This window comes from Patella vulgata, chromosome 8 (assembly GCF_932274485.2).
Source record: "Patella vulgata chromosome 8, xgPatVulg1.2, whole genome shotgun sequence".
NCBI classification, from domain to species: domain Eukaryota; kingdom Metazoa; phylum Mollusca; class Gastropoda; family Patellidae; genus Patella; species Patella vulgata.
This window is the reverse complement of record NC_065886.2, coordinates 40,134,900-40,154,913: the sequence shown is the minus strand read 5'-3', so window position 1 is coordinate 40,154,913 and position 20,014 is coordinate 40,134,900. Positions and strand designations below refer to the sequence as shown.

Below are 20,014 nucleotides of genomic sequence, written 5' to 3'. Positions count from 1 at the left end.
TTACATAGGCTAAGCCTGTTCCCCAATCCCATTCAGACATCCTGAATAAGAATATTGTTTATAAAAAATAAAAAAAAAATATCCAATGACAACCAAAAGCCCAATTCTATTAAAGGTTTTAAAAAGTATCTCAAGACCGAACTTTTTAATCAAATATACAACCGATTGAATATGGTTCTAGCTGTGTTTGTGTCAGACTTTTACCATGTGTACTAAATAATGTTTACGCCCAAATGGAAATGTGGTCGTATATTGCCGTCGCCTCCGTCCGTCCGAAATGCTACACAGTTTCTTCGTCTTCTTCTTAGTAGTTGAAAAAGGTGGGGGGGTACACTTTTCGAAAATGGCCTATGGATCCGCAAATTCAAGTAAGATTGACATGAAAATCAGCATGCTTGGACAATTGGGCATCGATTGAGCTATTTCGATTTTTGACATGTCACAATTCCAAGATGGCGGCAATGACATCATGCTTTGGGGTACAGGACAATTCGTCCCCGGACAACTCGTTCCCGGACAATTCATCCCGTATTACTATTTGTCCCCAGATAATATGTCCCCAAAGACAATTCGTCCCTGGACAATTCGTTCCCTAGGTCTATTCGTTCCCTAGGTCTATTCTTAAAGGATGCAAAACTAGCATCAAAACTGGGATTTAGGATAAAAAGTAAAGATTAATTCAGTTTATGATGATGGAACTACCAGTATTGTTGTTCAGGGACAAACTGTCCTAGGGGATGAACAGTCCGGGGACAAATTGTCCATGGAAACGAATTGTCCGGGGACGAATAGCCCTAGGGGACGAATAGTCCTATGTGACTAATAGTCCTGGTACGAATTGTCAGGGGACGAATTGTCCTTGGGGTCGAGTTGTCTGGGGACGAATTGTTCAGGGACAAATTGTCCTAGAGCCCATACTTGGTACCTGTCCCATATTGTACTATTGTTCTTGTTTGTTATATATTTCAGCTTATATTGGTGATGACTTTGTGTACTATCAAAGATATGTGGATGAGGAAATTATCAAATCCTGGACGCCTACAGCGAATTTAACTGATTATAAATATTCTGTTAAGCAGATGCCTTATCCTGCAAGCGAATTCGATTATATGATAGACGTTTTGCAAATCATGCTCCCTAGTATACTATGTTTTAGCTTCATTATCAGTGTCTTTATCACCGCAAAAAATATCATCTATGAAAAGGAGAGAAATTTAAAGGTAAAACACATTTATAAAAACAAACGGCAAGGTAGTGAATGAAGTATGGTATTGCATTCGATTTCTGAATCACTTGATACTAAACTCTATTCACGCTCTAAAAGCTAAAATAACCCCGGTTGGTTTTCACGCGAATACAACACATTTGCAGCCAAGTGCTTTATGTGATATTTATATCTGCTACGGGACCTAATTAATGAGCATTTGCTATTAGTTATTGTTGTCTCTTCTCGTTGTTATTTCTGGGCCGTTCTGGGCTTTCCCTTGATTAATTGGTCCCATGTATCGATTATATGAATATAATTCTTTTTAAAGGGCGTATGGCTCTTTTTATACGCCCACATTGAAATGTGGTCGTATATTGTTGTCGCCCCCGTCCGTCCGGCGGTCCGGCATCCACAATTGCTTGTGGACGCTCTATAGGCGAAAGTTAATATCCGATTGACTTTAAATTTATACACAGTGTTTAAGGTCATGAGACGAAGAAGCCCATTGATTTTCAGCGATTTTCGATAACTACTGCCGGAGTTCTGGCCCTTGATCACTTCAAAAAATCTTGTGGACACTCTAAAGGTCAAAGTAAATATCCAATCGACTTTAAATTTATACACAGTGTTTAAGGTCATGAGACGAAGAAGCCTATTGATTTTTAACAATTTTCGATAATTACTGCCAGAGTTATGGCCCTTGATTACTTCAAAAAATCTTGTGGACGCTCTAAAAGTCAAAGTTACTATCTGATTGACTTTAAATTTATACACAGTGTTTAAGGTCATAACAAGAAGAAGCCTATTGATTTTCAACGATTTCCAAGAATTACAGCTAGAGTTATGGCCCTTGATCACTTTGAAAAATCTTGTGGACGCTCTAGAGGCTAAAGTTAATATCCAATTGACTTTAAATTTATATACACTGTTTAAGGTCATGAGACAAAGAAGCCTATTGATTTTCAGCGATTTCCGATAATTACTGCCAGAGTTATGGCCCTTGATCACTTTAAAAAATCATGTGGCCGCTCTAGAGGCTAAAGTTAATATCCGATTGACTTTAAATTTATACACAGTGTTTAAGGTCATGAGACGAAGAAGCTTATTAATTTTCAGCGATTTCCGATAATTACTGTCAGAGTTATGACCCTTGATCACTTTGAAAAATCTTGTGGAAACTCTTGAGGCTAAAGTTAATATCCGATTGACTTTAAATTTATACACAGTGTTTAAGGTCTTGAGACGAACAATTATATTGATTTTCAATGAGTCTTTATGACTTGAACAGCTAAATCCATGATGTTAAAAGTTTTGTATACTAAATGTTAGCATGGGGCAGAACTTCATAAAAACCAAACAAATTCTAATGGTTTTCTGATAATTACTTAATGAGTTGTTGCTCTTAATCAGATTTTAATGTGTTATAAATGTTTTATTACCGAAAAAAGTAAAAATATGCGACAACTCTGGTTGACTGCCCGGATGATATAGCTGCTGTGGGCGTATGCTTCGTTGCCTGGCAACCTATCTTTTAACTTTAAAATAGACGAGGGGGGACACATTTTTGTAATATGAATGTATATGAAGTGATTTGTATTTAACATTTAAATTTTTTATTTTAATTTCTAATCAATATCGTTCAGTGAAATATGTGACTAGTCCAAATTGAACAGCATTCGTTTACGCCTGATTAGTCGGTTCTACAGGTTTTTTTTTTTAATTATGATTTTATCGTTTGTGAATCAGCCATTACTAATTACTTCTGCATTGTCTTGTAGGATATGTTTTTCTTTTTTCATTACAAATGGCATCCGAAACCCTAGAACACACGATCTGGTACTGATTTTAAAGTGTTCATTATATCTTATTAAATATTGGGCATTAGGATGCCATATTTTCACGACCAGATAAAATATTGATTAAAACGGAACAATATTAAATATTAATTCGTTTGATTTCAAATTTTATGGACAATATTGATTAACAGGTTTATCTCCTTTAATTTTAGGAATCAATGAAAATGATGGGTTTGAAAAGCTCAGCAAATTGGACAGCGTGGTTTTTAACTGCATTTATATATCTTCTAGTAGCTGTGATATTATATACAGTTGCCATGGCAATACCACTGGGGGAAAATGGGCCTGTACTAGGGCACACCGATATGTCTGTAATCTTTGTGTTTCTGTTGTGCTACGTTATTTCTATTATATCATTCTGTTTTCTAGTCAGTGTCTTCTTTGATAAAGGTAAGTGTTCTCGCACACAGTTCAAATAAATTTGTATACCCACATTTCAATTTCCATGTAATTATGTTTAGTTCAGGGCTCTTGTTTTAGGCATTAGAAAATATATATCCGAGGCAAACAAAATACTGCAGAATCGATCAGCTGGGGAAAATTTGAGACCGAAAACCCTGATTTAGTCTCCTTGCGCCCGCTTGCATGACATCAGTTGTGTCCATTCAAGCATTACCTCCTTTTCATTTTTCTCCCAATTTACGTGCCATTGTTGATATTTTGGTTGAAAAAAAATTTGAGGTCATTAATAGTTCCACACTCAAGCCTCCTTTATTTGCAGATCAAATAGATCTGGGCAAAATCATTTATAAATCCCAAACTAGCTTTATTAACTCTTACGCAAAGGCTCCATTTTCGCGCTGTAGTAATCACTTGCAAACTACAATATTGTGAAAGATGCATCTGTAATAGGAGTATCATAATGTGAATTACCAATATCACAGATATTGTACCATTCAAAACATAACCAAGAAGTGCACGGATCCTAAAATTGTTTTGGTATCTATTTGACATGAATTTGTATGATTAATTTTCATCCAATATTCCAAAACATGCCCAAGTTTGCAGGATGTTGATGGCCCACTTTCCTTGTTTTAGTTATGTTTGTGAAATAGATTTGTGTCTCTTTATTTCAGCCAATGTTGGTGCTGCAGTTACTGGAATTCTCTTTTTCCTGACCTATGTGCCAGTTTTCACTTTGACTGGGCTATATGAGACTATGGGAAGAAGTGCCAAACTTGGTTCATGTATTTTGTCAAACACAGCTATGGGACTAGGAGCTTATATTATTGGATATTACGAACAAACAGGTAATGTTGTTGTATGGTACACCCCCCCACCCCATCCCCGCTCTGATCAACTGTATCGCTAAGTTGCAATACCTCATTATGAAAGCTAAGTAAACTGTCGATAGTTCCATACATTAGAGGTATTTTGTCGTCATTCAGCCTGTCTGTCCGTCAATTATTGGCTTGTGAACGCGATAGTGGCTGCACATTTTGATTGATTCTTTTCAAATTTAGACGTCAGAACAGAACAGTAGACGTTAAACCCCATTTCATTTCATTTAAAATTTTGTTCTTCCATGCCAGAGTTATGCCCTTGTTGGTGTAAGCTATGGTGTTTAACGGATTTTTTTCAAATTACGCACGAAGCATTGCAATAATGGGAGAAACGACCCTATCAATATTCAGCGTTTGACAACTTTCCATTCCTGAGTTATTCCCCGCCCTTTACCAAAAACCTTGTGAATGCGATTGAGGCTACATTCCAATTTGGTGGGAAGTATCGTTTCAAAGTTATGCCCTGTTTGTGAACTCGATAGAGGCTATGGTTTTTAACTGATTCTTTTCACATTTGATGTAAAGCATTGTGACCATTAGAGGACTAACCCTGTAGATATTCAGCAATCTGCGACTTTCTGCTCCAGAATTATTCCTCCTTTGTCGACATTTCAAATTTGATCACAGATATTGCTGCTGTGTGGTCATATTTTTAAACCGATCAAGTGGTGCAATAGTTGCATCGTATGTAGACGTTACAATTAGGTACAACAGTATGTGGTCTATTTTTATTCTCAAGGTCATCAAGGTCGTTATTGTAACCGACTTTTCCTTCTATTCGGTGTAAAAAAAAGAAGTTATGCATATTAGATCTAATGTTACATCCAAAATTTTCACCACATCTCTCCCTATCTCTTTTACAGGCGAGGGCGTTCAGTGGAGCAATATGGCCTCTCCAGCAGTACTGCGAGATAATTTTTGCATGTTGGATGCCATGTTGATGTTGCTAGGTGACAGTGCTATTTACCTCATAATAATGTGGTATGTCGAAAATGTTCGTCCTGGAAAAAATGGAGTTCCAAAACCGTTCTATTTTCCTTTTATGGTAAGTATGTCGAGTTTCAAAACTGTACTATTTTCCTTTCTTATGGTAAGTATATCAAGTATGTACTATTTTACTTTTAAAGTAATGGGATCTCAAAACTGTTTTCTTTTCCTTTGATGATACAGATAAGCATTTTTATACGCCCACATAGAAATGTGGACATATATTGCCGTCGCCCCCGTCCGTCCGTCTGTCGGTCCGTCCATTGTCAACAATTTCTTGTGAACGCTCTAACGCCAAAAGTTATCATCCAGTTGTTTTAAAATTGACATATGTTGTTTGTATTAGTGAGATGAAGAAGCCTATTTAATTTCAATAATTTCCATTTATTACGTCTAGAGTTATGGCCCTTGTTTCACTTTATTGAACCTTATGAACGCTCTAACGCCAAAAGTTATCATCCGATCGTCCTGAAATTGATATGCATATTTAAATTAGTGAAACAAAGAAGCCTATTATCTGCCTGTCTGTATGAAATTTGAATGCGTCATTTAAATTAGTAACGAGAAGAATCCTATTGAATTTCAGCAATTTCCGTTTTTTACTTCTAGAGTTATGTCCCGTGTTTCACTTTGTTCAACCTTGTTAATGCTCGATTGATGAAAGTTATCATCCGATATCTATGAAATTTATATGTATCATTTAAATTTCTGAAACAGAGGTCTATTGAATTTCAGCAATTTCCATCAATATTTTCTAGAGTTATGGCGGTTGTGAACGTTTGAAAGACAAAAGTGATCATCTCATCTGTATGAAATTTAGATGCATTATTTAAATTAGTAAAACGAAAAAGCCTGTCAAATTTCAACAATTTCTGTAGATTACTTTCAGAGTTGAGACCCTTGTGGACCCTCAAATGGCAAAACTTATAATCTGATCTGTATGGAACTCTCTTCTAATGCCCCCCAATTACCTACAAAGGAATAAATATGCGACAACCCTTGTCGACCGTACAGACGATTTAGCTGCTGTGGGTGTATGTTTCGTTACCTGGCAACCTATCTTAGTATTACGTTGTTAAAATCATTGTCAGCAAATCCAACAGAACAAGTTTTCTAAAAATCAATTATTACATCAGCCCAAAGGTTTAAAAATAAAGATAAATCTATGAAATATACCATAAAATTTGTTATAAATCCCCACCCCCACCCCCGGTGCCCTACGACTTGCCACAAATACCGCGTGGATGTACACAGGGTATAGTGGAATAGAATGGAATGAGACCAGGGTATAGAGGAATAGAATGGAATGAGACCACTGGTGAGGATGGCGTGGAGTGGACTTAAACCCCATTTCACAGAAGAAATTATGTGGAGAAGAGAATTGTAGAAATTGACAAGATTTTGACAGCAACTGCCAAAAAGATAAAATACTTCAAGTATCCATTGTTTATATTTTTCAGAAAAGTTACTGGTGTGGAACAAACCCTGCAAAATATCGTGATAATGAACAAACAACAAATAACCCGAAATACTTCGAAAAAGATCCGTCTGGTTGCGGGGCAGGAATTGTGATAAATGGTCTTAGTAAGGTAAAAACAAATTATAATTCAAAATTCAAAATTGTTTTTGGGTGTTTTTTTTCATTATTAATTTTACTATTCTGGTCTTTATATTGTACAAACTGCCATGTATGTGAATTTCAGGAATTTAAATCTGGTGGTGGAAAGAAGAATTTGGCTGTTGATAATATGAACCTGAGCATGTATCAGGGGCAGATAACTGTATTATTAGGTCATAATGGTGCTGGCAAAACTACTACCATGTCCATGTTAACTGGTAATAGTTTATTTCCTTTTGAATATTTAAGTTGTGTTGCCACAAATTAGAATTCAATATTGGTCCATTTCAATCCATATTGATGTTGTTATGAAAATGTGGGATCCTATTTAAGACACAATGAACATTAATAATACAATTCCCATGACAACAGACATATTCACAATGTATGGCAAGATTTCTTTAAAATTGCCCATATTCCAATACAATATCCAGCCATAATAGTATTAATATCAATCGAGTAAGAATGATTTAAATTGTATTTGGTTTTTAGGTTTTATTCCACCGACATCAGGTAAAGCTACAGTTAACGGTCATGATATAAGAACTGATATGGATGGTGTTAGAGAAAGTCTGGGATTATGTCCACAACATAATATACTCTTTGATACTCTAACAGTAGATGAACATCTAGAATTCTTCCTGTTGGTAAGTTTTACATGATAGTCTGTTATTATCTAACAGTAGATGAACATCTAGAATTCTTCCTGTTGGTAAGTTTTACATGATAGTCTTTTATTATCTAACAGTTCACTTCCTCATATTGATACGATTTACATATCATACGCATTGGCATTAACTGGGCATTTAGAATACTTCACTTTACATTTTAAAAATTTATGTTTAAAACTGTAGGCTCTATCGCTGGGTTTTCGGTAGAGGAGGGGGCGGTGTTATCTCCGGAACGGAAAGTTGCGGAGCGCTGAATATCAATAAACCCTAATGCTTTCCACCAAAGTTGAAGAAACAAAACCCTTTAGCTTCTCTTAGGCCCTATCACATTCACAGAATATTGGGAATATGTGGCATAACTTTATATTGTTTTTAGTTAAAGGGTGGTAATCGAGCAACAGTAACCCAAGAAATACAGACTATGGCTCAAGAAATTGGTTTAGAAACAAAACGAAATACACGATCCGAGAACCTGTCTGGTGGACAGAAGAGAAAATTATCAGTTGGCATCGCTCTAATTGGCGGATCACAGGTATTCAATTGATTTATACTATCACAATATTTCTGGTGACGTTTAGACGAAGTTTCTCTCGTCTTTATCTAGCAAAGAATGACAACGCTCGACAAAAAGTCGTCAGAAATAAACGTCTAAAGCAACTTGTATTCCATATATTCGTGTTATGTGTTATACACATTTGCCAGCTAATGTTTTCCTCCAATCTGTTTAAAACACAGATCCTATTTCGTGTCTTTTTTATATAGTTCAGAATTTCGTTTTACTGTTCTTAACTGCGTTCTGGATGATGTAAGGCATTAGCCAATGAAACTGTCTGTTATGGCGAGTTTTTGGTGTGAGGTGCACAGAACTGTGGGTAACCCACTAGAAACGTCAACGCTAATTGGTTAATCAGATATCTGATGTCAGAGGGTCAAAAGCCGCTCGTATGACCTCTGACGCGATCTTCCACTACAACCGGTTAGATCTTCATGTAGTGTAGGCCATCAAAAGTATAAAAAAAATGAAACGAAATAAAGATCTGTATTTTAATCAGATTGTTTTTGTCAAACTTCTTTTTCATTGGCTCCAAGACGTGTTTAGTCATAATTGTTGTTTGTTTATGCTACAGACTGTGATTTTAGATGAACCTACATCAGGAATGGATCCAGCAGCAAGGAGACAAACTTGGGATATTCTACAAAGAAACAGATCTACTAGAACCATTCTGCTTACAACTCATTTTATGGACGAAGCTGATCTTCTAGGAGACAGAATTGCTATAATGGCGGATGGAAAAGTCCGATGCTGTGGGGGATCCCATTTCTTAAAACAGCTTTATGGTATGGCCACAAACTATTATTATATTTTCAAAAGCAGTTTCGTTTCCTAATATCGAATAACATATGTTCATTACAGTTATATTACCACGAGATATGAATACAGGCGGGACTGGGACCTTAAGAGGAAATCATTATAAAGAGCTAATAACTCTTCTTCGGAAATCTGCTAATCACTTATTAATCATTAGTTGATTTGGATACCTTCAAAAGATTAAGAAGGGTCTCACAGAACAAGAATAGAACCTTGGGAGAGATTTCTCATGTGCAACAATTTTTTCATGTCTTATCTCCCATTTGTAGGAAGTGGTTACCATTTAGTAATGGTGAAATCAGAAACGTGTAATGTTGGTGCGGTAACAGAGCTTGTCCAGACTCACATCCCATTAGCCACCCTGGAGAGTGAGATCAGTGCTGAGATATCCTACCTGTTACCCAATGAAGCTTCATCCAAATTCTCAACTCTCTTCAAAGACATAGAAACACAGAAAAACCAGTTGGGTATAAAGAGTTTTGGAACCACGGCCACCACTATGGAGGAGGTCTTTCTCAAGTATCTGCAATTTTTGTATACTCAATAATAAACCAACTTTGCACAAATATAAACGTTTTGGCTAATTCTAGCAGTTGGTGTATTCCTCTGCTCTGTCCAAATATATCCAAACTAGTCGTGTGTATGTTTAAATCTACATATAAAATGGATACTTAAATTCTGCCAGATTGTAACCATTACACACCCCAATCGTAGGCGGCCATCGCATGTCTCCTTAGCCTTGAACAGAAATACCCTTGTTTACAGTCTCTTGATGACCAAATTTTGGGAACAAAATCAGCACCTCTACGCCCCACCCGACCTATTTCCCCAGGTCCTTTTATTCGGTCTATCTGTGGTTTTCTGCAGGCTTAAATTTCAATATTTATGTCGGTCTGAATCGGCATTATCTACAGAAAAGCAAATGGAAGGATATGTGTTTATTAAATATGGCTAGGCCCACGTCTGTAGCATGGTCATATACTGCCTTACACTCATTTTTACATGCCCACATGGAAATGTGGTCGTATATTGTCGTCGCCTCCATCCATCCGTCCAGTGTCCACAATTCATATCCCGTTGACTGTCCGGACAACTTTGTTGTTGTGGCCGTATGTTTCGTTGCCTGGCAACCTAACGATGGTTTCGACCATTTTAGTACATCATAGTTACAATATTGTCTGCCATCTTGGAACGAGCTCAACCGTGCATCATCATATAGTTTAGTCAGTCGGGACATTGTTCGAACAAAATACTGTTTGGGTGCAGACAGTTGGACCATAGGAAGAAAAGGCCGGTCGTGTTTTGGTTTGACATGGGTAACGTTTGAACATGTATGCATTTATCTATCTAAGCATTGTATTTCTATTTTAGGGTTGGCGAGCAGGTCGATGACGACGATAGCAATGGGAGCATGGATATAGTTAAACCATACATGTTTCAAAACTCTGTTTTCAACAATGGTCAACAAACCGAAAACACTTCATTAATCAATATTCAAGTTCAGGATGAAGATATACTTGGTATTAAATTTAATTTGTCTTTTTGCATTGGAGATATCAAACATTTATATCTTAACGCAACTGATTCATCTAGTGGTCATTGTTGAATTCATTTGAGGAATTGTAAATTCTTTGGAAACTATAATATTGCGAAAGTTGAATCTCCAAAGGAATGTCAGTATTCCGTATTCACCAAGATATGATGAATAGAAAATTATTCGGCATCCTCTATATACAAGTCAGTGTCACCTATAAGGGTTACGTAAAATTTTTGAATGGACCTCTTTGTTTAATACGACTAAGTCCAAACAGGAGATTTACTACCATTGACATTAAAGTTTTGTTTTCTTAATCAAATGTTAAATGATCGATTTGGGTATATGTTAGCACGAATTAAGCTCTGACAATTTAGGTATTTTCAAAAAGGCTTAAGAAAAACAGAATAACAATTATTAAACATATTTTACCATGATGCATGATGTTTTCCTCTCCTTTGATGTACTGTTAATGGTATAAACAGGACCATGGCCAGCCTATAACGCAGTGATGGGATTTTGCCCGTATATTCCAGACTTGTCCGAATCTTTTTTCCAAACGCCCAAAATTGTCCAACCGGGAATATGCCCAATCGGACATCAAGACATGGTGAATAATATTCAAAATTCCGAAATTAATATAGTTTACTGAGTGTATAACTACCACTCAACCCGATTATCGTCGATAATACGCTGGGTTTATTAGGTAATTAATTGATCAACGTATTTATCGTGTTATACCGTCTATAGTATAAACCTACCTTGATTTAACTACTTAATCTGCCTTGATTGACTGACTTAATCCTTTGTCGGACAATTCATCAATCTAATCTTAAACAGAAGTCATTGCTTTCCTTTTGTCGGACTATTCATCAATTCAATAAGAATGATTATCAACCTCATGGTTTCTCATTTGTCGGGCATCTTAATCGCATGGATGTGAGCTGACATCATCTATAATAAACTAATCATAGATGTCACATATCGTAAGAGTAAATAACACCCTAAATCAATGGACAGTCATTTTGTCTACGATATCTTTTACGTCTTTTAAGAATCCATATAGAAATTCTCATCCACAGTGGCACTTTCCCTTGATCTCGAGCGCGGCACGAATATTGCTTAACATATTATTAGGCAGTGCTTACTATGAAGCCGTGTGATGAGTCACATAGGCTATTAGTCTCTATTATCCAGAAAAATATTCTACGAATATGTTGAAGACTAGGCGTTTCTGGGTGACCGAGACTAGTACGCACCCAGCAAAATAACAAAAAGGGGAGGGGCTACCAATAGCTATATGAGCAGAAATTCTTACATATTTGTAGGCGTCAATCATTCTGCTGTGTTGCCTATGATGCCTGTCACTCTGTCGTGACTATCAAAGAGTGTTATTCGCTGAAGTTAGCTATGCCTGTTTACAAGTGATTTAACTATTTCAGAAGTTCTGCATTCATTTGCTGCCGTATAAACGAAGACACGTAATTCTAAAGGAATATTATGGTTGTGAATTTGATGCCGAAGCAGGATAGGCAAGCTTTCATTCAACATATCACGAAAATGCTTAATTTTGTAGGACATTTACTGACATAAATTTGAATGCCGTACGGGAATAAAGTGTGAAAAATAGCGAGGTCACCAATTTTTATTACGTACGGGATTTGAATATTTTGTTGACATGTGGTTTTTAATTGTGGGATGAATTGAATACTGTACGGGAATTAAATATGAAAAATAGCGAGGTTCACCTATTTTTGATACGTACAGGATTTGAATATTTTGACATGTGACTTTTAATTGTGGTACAAATTTGTCTGCTTAAATAACGATAAGAGTTATGCCCCTTTATTTTTGGTAAAATGTCCGACAAGTAAAATTTTGAAATCCCATCACTGCTATAACGTAATAATATTTAGTTGGCAATGCCATTATTAATGCACCAAGTATACCATAATAAGTAACACAATTCCTGGTAAACAAACTTTTTCTCTTGGCAGTGGCTTGGGGTTTAATTTAATCAGAAACCAAAATTGTAAATATCAACTTTATTTATATTTGAAACAAGTTTCTACTGGATTGGATATCATCTTTATCAGATGTAATTAATTATAACCTCTTCGCACATGGAACGTTTGTGATACATATTGCTTTGTAGATACATTTATACATCAAGGGGATTGGATATCATCTTTATAAGATGTCATTAATTAACATATCTTAACACATATAATATTTACATTTGTCCAGAACAGACGTTTGGGTTTATCATGTCTTAATTAAACACACAGCTTACAAAACCCTTGGTAACTAAGCTAGTAAATAATATAAAACATTCTACAAATATTTTTTTTGTTTTTTGTCGTTTCAGCATTCAATAAAGGTTTCAGTAAAGTTGAAGGACTAAAGCTGGAGTTGTGCAGGTTTTATGGAATGTTTATAAAGAAAGCTATCCATACCTGGAGAAACAAGCTAGTCACTGTTTTCCAGTTCCTGATCCCTGTTCTGTTAACTATCCTAGCTTTAGCCATATCAAATATAACCCCATCTTATTCTAGTGAACAGGATACGGAGCCGTCGTTAACCTTGGACCTAAAGCCATTTGCTAACCCTATTACTGTTTACGGTGAGTCAAACAGCTCGACAAGAACGACCGACTTGAGCAATAAATATGTGGGTCTGTTTTCAACAGGGGAGACTACCATACACCTAACAGATCAACAAGCACAGAATTTCTCACGGTACTTTCTGGATACGGCAATGGAGTTAAAACCACACATTTACAAAGAGAGAGTGGTGATAGGAGTCGATTTTTCTTCAGTTTCCGGAACGAGTACATTAATTAAAGGTTTTTATAACGGACACCCGTATCACGCTGCTGGTATTACGGTCTCATTTATGATGAATGCTTTAGCTAGGCTTGTTTCTGGAGATGATACCGTAAAGATAACAACTCGTAATCATCCATTACCGCCAGTAACTTCAACAGATAATAATTTTAATGAATATGATATTAGGGGTAGCACTGGAAGTAATGGGTTTCTTATAGGATTTTGTATGATGTTCGGCATGTGTTTTCTGGCCAGTAGTTTATCTGTGTTTCTTATCAAGGAAAGACAAGTTGGCGCCAAACATTTACAGAAAGTCAGCGGTGTTGGATCTTTCATTTATTGGTTGGCAAACATCACGTGGGATTTTATCAATTACATGATGCCATGTCTGCTTATTATTATAGCCTTTGCGGGTTTTAGAAATATTGAATTTCGTTCTGGATCAAATTTAGCCTACGTGTTTCTGGTTCTCGTCATGTATGGACTGGCTGTAATACCATTTGTATACATGTTACAATTTATGTTTAAAACACCACCTGGTGGAATGGCGGCCATTCTCATACTTAGTCTTTTTTCTGGTAAGTATACAAATTATCTAATTAAATTGAAAAAAAAAACTATGTTAACTTTGTGAATTCCACAAAGGGGAAGTGGTACCAAATTTTTTGAAAAAGAGTAAGCCTACTCTGCCCCGACTACAACATCGTTTGAGATACAAAACAGACTGATTAACTATGTAAGAGTAAACATACCCTGTCTTGTGTACGACACGCCTCAATACATAAATTACTGGATCTGTGGTCTGTACTTGGATTTCAGATACTTTCCACCAGCGGAGTCGCCCGCATACAATATGTACGGGAATGGAATTAAACTTTTTGTCAACACAATATTTCTATAATTTTTAGCCATGCCGTGTGTTATTTGTCTTTCTATGTTCATGTGTACAATGCATGAAGGGTAATTCTGCCCTATCAGTGTAGTTTACGTCTTTGAAATGGGATTAGGTATGTCATTATCGACAGTTGATGTAGAAGCGTAAGACATTAAACCTAATTTCATTTCATCACTATCTTAATTCTCAATAAATGTATTATTGTTTTCAGGTATAATATCTGTAATGGTCGTATATTATTTAAGTATGATACCAGAGAAAAAAACCATGGCATTAACTCTGGACGTGATATTTTCAGTATTTTTTCCCCACCATAATCTCGGGTTGTCGATCATAAACATAGTTAATAATTACCACAGTATTGAATATTGTTCAGACCAAGCTTGTGATAGAGAAAAAAATTACAATCCATGCTGTCTAGGTAAGACAAACAACTACTAGAAATGGTATTCACAATGTTATTAAAGATGCATTATGTAAGATTTGAATCTGCCTAATGCAGATCTTCCGTTCGGCCTTAAATGTTAAATAAATTATTAAGTAGACATTTATTCACTTGCCAGGCCCATAATCTACTCTCTTGACCATCAGATAGTTTTGGTTGTCAACGGATTTAAACACTATTACAGTAATTAAAAACTGGATAATGTTGACTTTTGTTTATTATCGTATCAACGGTTGTACTGACAGTCAAGACTAATCTATTCTTTAAATGGTCATAACTCCGCTCAGAAAAAGATAATTTGACTGACATTTTCAACATATTCCTTTTTCATTTCCTATTTATTAACCATTATAGCCATGTATCTAAATCTTACATAATGCACCTTTAAGTTTATTTTAATATTCATAACATTGCAATGTGTAATTAAACAGCAACATCCTACTGCTTAATATTATTTTAAGATTCATGCAGCTCAGGAAAGCCAAACAAATACACTGTAACTGAATATTCTTGTTATAAATGGTTCCATTACTGATGCCTTCCGACTTGATGCCTCCCACAGCAGTAGAAGGTTCTATAGACTTCCTAATCATAACTACCAATTAAACTGACCCCCAATATATACTACAGGTAAATTATAATATAATAAACCAATTTGAGGGCTGAGGCTCAATATAGCCTCGATTTGATCTCTGGACCTGCTGATCATTATTCTAAAAGACATACATCTGCCTTCCTATTGCCCCAAATCTACTTTTACTTTTTATTATATATAGACCAGAAACTTCAAAAGAGCTATCCATTGTGTTGTTGTTCGACTTCTTCTTTTTCCGGCGTGGTTTCCCCTTGTCAGTGGTGCAGGACGGAGGGCTTGTCGTTCAGATGGTACGGAAAACCAAGGTCCCTGTATACATTGGCGTGCACGTAAAAGATCCCTTTACAGCAAAAATTTTCCTCATACATAGCACACTGTAGTGCGTATGCCCGTCTTCATTAGCACAGTCAAGCAGAACAGTAGGACGTTAAACCCCATTTCATTTCGACCTATTCTTGCGAGTGACGCTCTTCAAAAGAAGTCTTATGGCTCGACCTATTCAGGTAAGATTATAATAATCCTTTCTTGTTCAGTCTATTTGATCATTTCTATTATAATTTACTTTCCAGACACATGCGGAGAGTTTTGTAAACAATACCAAAGTAATTATCTTTCCATGAATCGCCCAGGTATTGGAATGTACATTCTCTTCATGGCAATTCAATCTGTATTATTTTCTACCATCACATTATGCATAGAAGGTCGGGTACCACAGAGGATTTGGTACTCTATTAGACCCAAACAAGAAGGCACTGAACCAGGCTTCGTCATTCATGGTGGACAACAAACCGACAGTGACGTAGCCAGCGAGGCTGAGCGTGTTCAAAATATGGACATGAATCGACCCACCGATTCTTTCATATTAAATAATCTTTATAAAAGATATGGAAATTTTGTGGCTGTGGATCACATTAGTGTTGGCATACCAGATAAAGAATGTTTCGGTCTTCTTGGGCAAAATGGTGCAGGAAAAACAACAACTTTTAAAATGTTGACGGGCGATGTAATGGTTACCAGTGGTAATGCCTATTTGAAATCAAACGACATTAAATCAAGTATTCAAAAGGTTAGTTATACATAACAAAATTTAGATTATAATGCAGTAGCGTAGCTAGGATTTTCCATTGGGGAAGGGGAGGTGTAGATGCCCTAGAAAATGTCCAAGATGATACAGGAGCTACGGTGGCTCAGTGGGTACAGGATATCCCGTGGATGGTTTGGCAAGGGACAAAGTATAGTCTTTCGTATGGGACAACAACACACTGTAGTCCACTCAAAAGAACCCTTCAAAGTTGGAATTTGAAGTAAGAGAGGCCCTCTTAGCACAGAAAGTATTTATTCTGGAGATAAAAGTATATATTCCTGAGTGTAGGTTTAAAAGTTGAGACTTTGATGATATTGACTATATTTATTCTATACATCAATATCGTATGATATTAATTAATTTCTAAATTTAATTAGGCCTTTATGTTATAGGGTTGGGGAAATTATAGCAATTATGAATACATGTATCTGATTTTATTATTAGTAATAGAACTTTTATTTATAATAGGTACAGGAAAATATGGGCTACTGTCCACAATTTGATGCTTTGATAGATCAGATGACTGGAGTAGAAACATTATATATGTATGGAAGACTAAAAGGGATACCTGAAACCCAACTAAAGGGCGTGGTTAATAGTTTGATTGACATATTGATGTTGACGCAACATGCAAATAAATTAACACGAGCATATAGGTAGGTTGTTGAATAGAAATCCTGTATAAAAGGTAGTGACTTATAGTTTTCGATTAGACCGTTGACGTAAAGTGTGGGCTATTGTGTCTTCTCCCATCTTCGTTTCTCCGTGTGTGGGGGTGGGGGGGAGTTAGTGCATGCAGGTATATCATAAAGTCGTCATTGAGTCAGCTGGCGTGGTTTCGATTCCCCGGTTGTACGTGATAAGGAGTAGGGACGCCTGTCCATCCTCGTGGTTTTCTCCGGGTCCTCCGGTTTCCTCCCACTGCTAAAAACCCCAACGTGCAAGCTAATTATAGAAATAAAATTGAACCATATGTTAGTCCCAAAATGACCTAGTTTGAGTTGATTGTATCAGCAGCCTTTCCTTTCCGAGTTATCTCCCCTTTTATTGGATTTGTTTCACAATTGGCAGAAGCGTTTTGGCATTATAGGATGAAACCATCGATTGTCTGTACCTCCTTGTCCGAAAACCTTGCTAAATATGCTACAGACTTTAAGTGCTCTGCAACCTTTCGTTCTTGGGTTACACTTACCGCCATCCACCCCCACCCCAACCCCCAAACACACACAAACACAAACACTTTTCCGGAACCCTTCTAACGCGATAGCAACTAGTTTTTTACATATTGTTTTCAAATTGGTTTTAAAGATTCGGCGTTAACAGAATTAACCCTTTTGATATCCAGTGTACTGCGACCAGGATGAACCCTTTTGATTTTCAGCTATCTAAGATTTTCTGCTACAGGGATATATATTTTTTGTCCGGAAAAGCTTGTGCACACAATAGAGATAATTAAGTTTGGTCAAAATCAAAGTTCCTTTGGGATAATCTGCTGTTGAGACATTGCTTCTGCGTAGGTGTATTTTCAAGCTTAAGGTTGCTATATTTTAAATAAATACATGATTAAATTACAGTGGTGGTAATAAACGTAAACTCAGTACAGCTATTGCTTTAATTGGTGACCCAGGATTTATTTTACTGGACGAACCTTCAACTGGTGTTGATCCCAAGGCCAGACGTCAACTCTGGAATGTTTTATCTAAAGTCAGAGCCAGTGGGAAAACACTGATACTCACGTCACACAGGTACGTAATCAGTAGGCCTACACTCAGTGGTATTATCTATATCCCAATGGCAATCACAAAGATATGTTATTAAGTCACTGCTGTTATATGTATCTCCATGGTAATCCCACGGCATGTTGCTACCTAGATGGTAGCCTAGTCAGATTGGTAACGTCGCCTATTGAATTTCGGCCATTTCTGACAATATCAGAACATGGTGCATTGCACATGATCATTTTGTATATTTTGTGAACAAACTTTAAGAACACAATTTGCCAACCTATTCATTTCAAACTGTCATTTCAGCAATTTCTTACAATAGTTTCAGAGTTATTGCACATGATACTTGGTTTTGTAGCCAGTGCAGAAGAGTTTGCTTATAGTGGGCTTAACATGAGGCAATGTTACATTTTTGTGTTGCTAATACGGTAAGTGTTTGATTGCCCATTCTACACATTACATCTGTTAAATCAAACCTTGTTTGTTCTACAGCATGGAAGAGTGTGATGCTCTGTGTACAAGAGTAGCCATCATGGTTAATGGAAGTTTCAAGTGTTTAGGAAGTCCACAACATTTAAAGAATCAATTCGGTCAGGGCTACACTTTGATATGCAGAATGAAAACCCACGAAGATGATGGATTGACGGCACCCATTGGTCCGTTGGTACAGTTTATCCAACAGAATTTCCCATCAGCCATTGTGTTTGACGATCACCAAGGTTACGCTCATTTCCAGATTCCAGATAATAACATACCTTTAGCAGGTGTATTTGATGTAATGGAAGAATCGAAGGGTGTTTATTCAGTGGAGGATTATTCTGTTCATCAGACAACTTTAGAACAAGTTTTCCTGGCTTTCGCTGGGAAACAAATTCCACCACGTGAAGATAAAACTTCTGTTTGTAATCGCATATGTTGTTGTTAGGGTAATCTATAAGATTCCAATCCTAAAATGAAATACAATAATCTTTATGAAAAAGGTATATATAGCCTATTTTAATTATTTTAAAACTTCTTATAATAACCAAACATTGTTTGGAAATTAGACATAATATAGACTGTTTGTTGTAATTTGCACAACTTATTGTTTCTTTTCTTTGTTAGTTGATGTATAATGTATAATTTTGATGTTGTGATGAATGGGGCCAAGCTTTATTGAATACTCAATACTCTGATCCGATCGTCAATACTACCGTTGACACGATAATAAACAAAGTCTTGATCATCCATTTTAACGTTAAATCATCAATTACAATAGCATTTATATCCACTAAATATCAAAGTCTAACGATATCACCGAGAGTTGATTATGGTCTTGATAAGTTAATTAATGTCTAATTATTAATTAATAATTTATAATTTAAGGCCTAAAGAAAGACCTGCAATAGGAAGATTTGGCTCTTGCATAATGCATGTTTAATAGATCCTTTACAATACGTCAACTACTTGTTTCATCTGATTTTGATGTATGCTTTGTGCGTTATATTTGAACCTTCAAGTGAAACCACCATCACTGCCTATCCTCTCGGGTGAATTGGACTCTCTAATATATACTATTCAAAAAAAGTAGGGGATATTTGATTTTGGGGGCATAATACTAAAATATGCAAATGACTAAGAAAAAAGTCACTATAGAACCTAACAGAAGAAACATTTCCAGTTACATGTGACGCCCAAACGCACCAATAGCTACCGCATGGAATGCAGGTGATGCTTGGGATCATCATGGGGGTCCAACCCAAGATTTGCACGACTCTGACTTTGAATGTTACAGTCATTGTGGCATTGAATTCCAGGGTGGAAACATCAGTTTAATTGTTTTAGTGACCAGAAAACAAATTTTGATATGCGTCGGCTTACCCAAAATGAAAGGTTACGTGCCCTTGGCATGCTACAGATCGGCACAACACAGGCGGTT

At 36.4% G+C, this 20,014-nt stretch overlaps 1 protein-coding gene across 8 annotated transcripts in view; it reads left to right on the top strand.

Annotated features, from left to right (window-relative positions):
- The window catches only part of LOC126830020 (phospholipid-transporting ATPase ABCA3), a 29,069-nt gene extending 9,403 nt beyond the window's left edge, over positions 1-19,666 (top strand). For 2 of the 8 annotated variants that reach the window (XM_050560226.2, XM_050560225.2), the window contains exons 4-20: positions 970-1,220; positions 3,216-3,453; positions 4,140-4,313; positions 5,210-5,391; positions 6,794-6,922; positions 7,037-7,169; positions 7,444-7,598; positions 7,999-8,154; positions 8,750-8,960; positions 9,261-9,510; positions 10,363-10,511; positions 12,894-13,931; positions 14,460-14,669; positions 15,858-16,354; positions 16,841-17,028; positions 17,947-18,117; positions 18,589-19,666. In XM_050560226.2, the coding sequence (XP_050416183.1) occupies positions 970-1,220; positions 3,216-3,453; positions 4,140-4,313; positions 5,210-5,391; positions 6,794-6,922; positions 7,037-7,169; positions 7,444-7,598; positions 7,999-8,154; positions 8,750-8,960; positions 9,261-9,510; positions 10,363-10,511; positions 12,894-13,931; positions 14,460-14,669; positions 15,858-16,354; positions 16,841-17,028; positions 17,947-18,117; positions 18,589-19,021 (4,565 nt within the window). In that variant the 3' untranslated portion in view covers positions 19,022-19,666. The other 6 variants (XR_008788968.1, XM_056102679.1, XM_050560227.2 and 3 more) reach the window with 6 other exon arrangements.
- Positions 19,667-20,014: the final 348 nt, after the last annotated feature.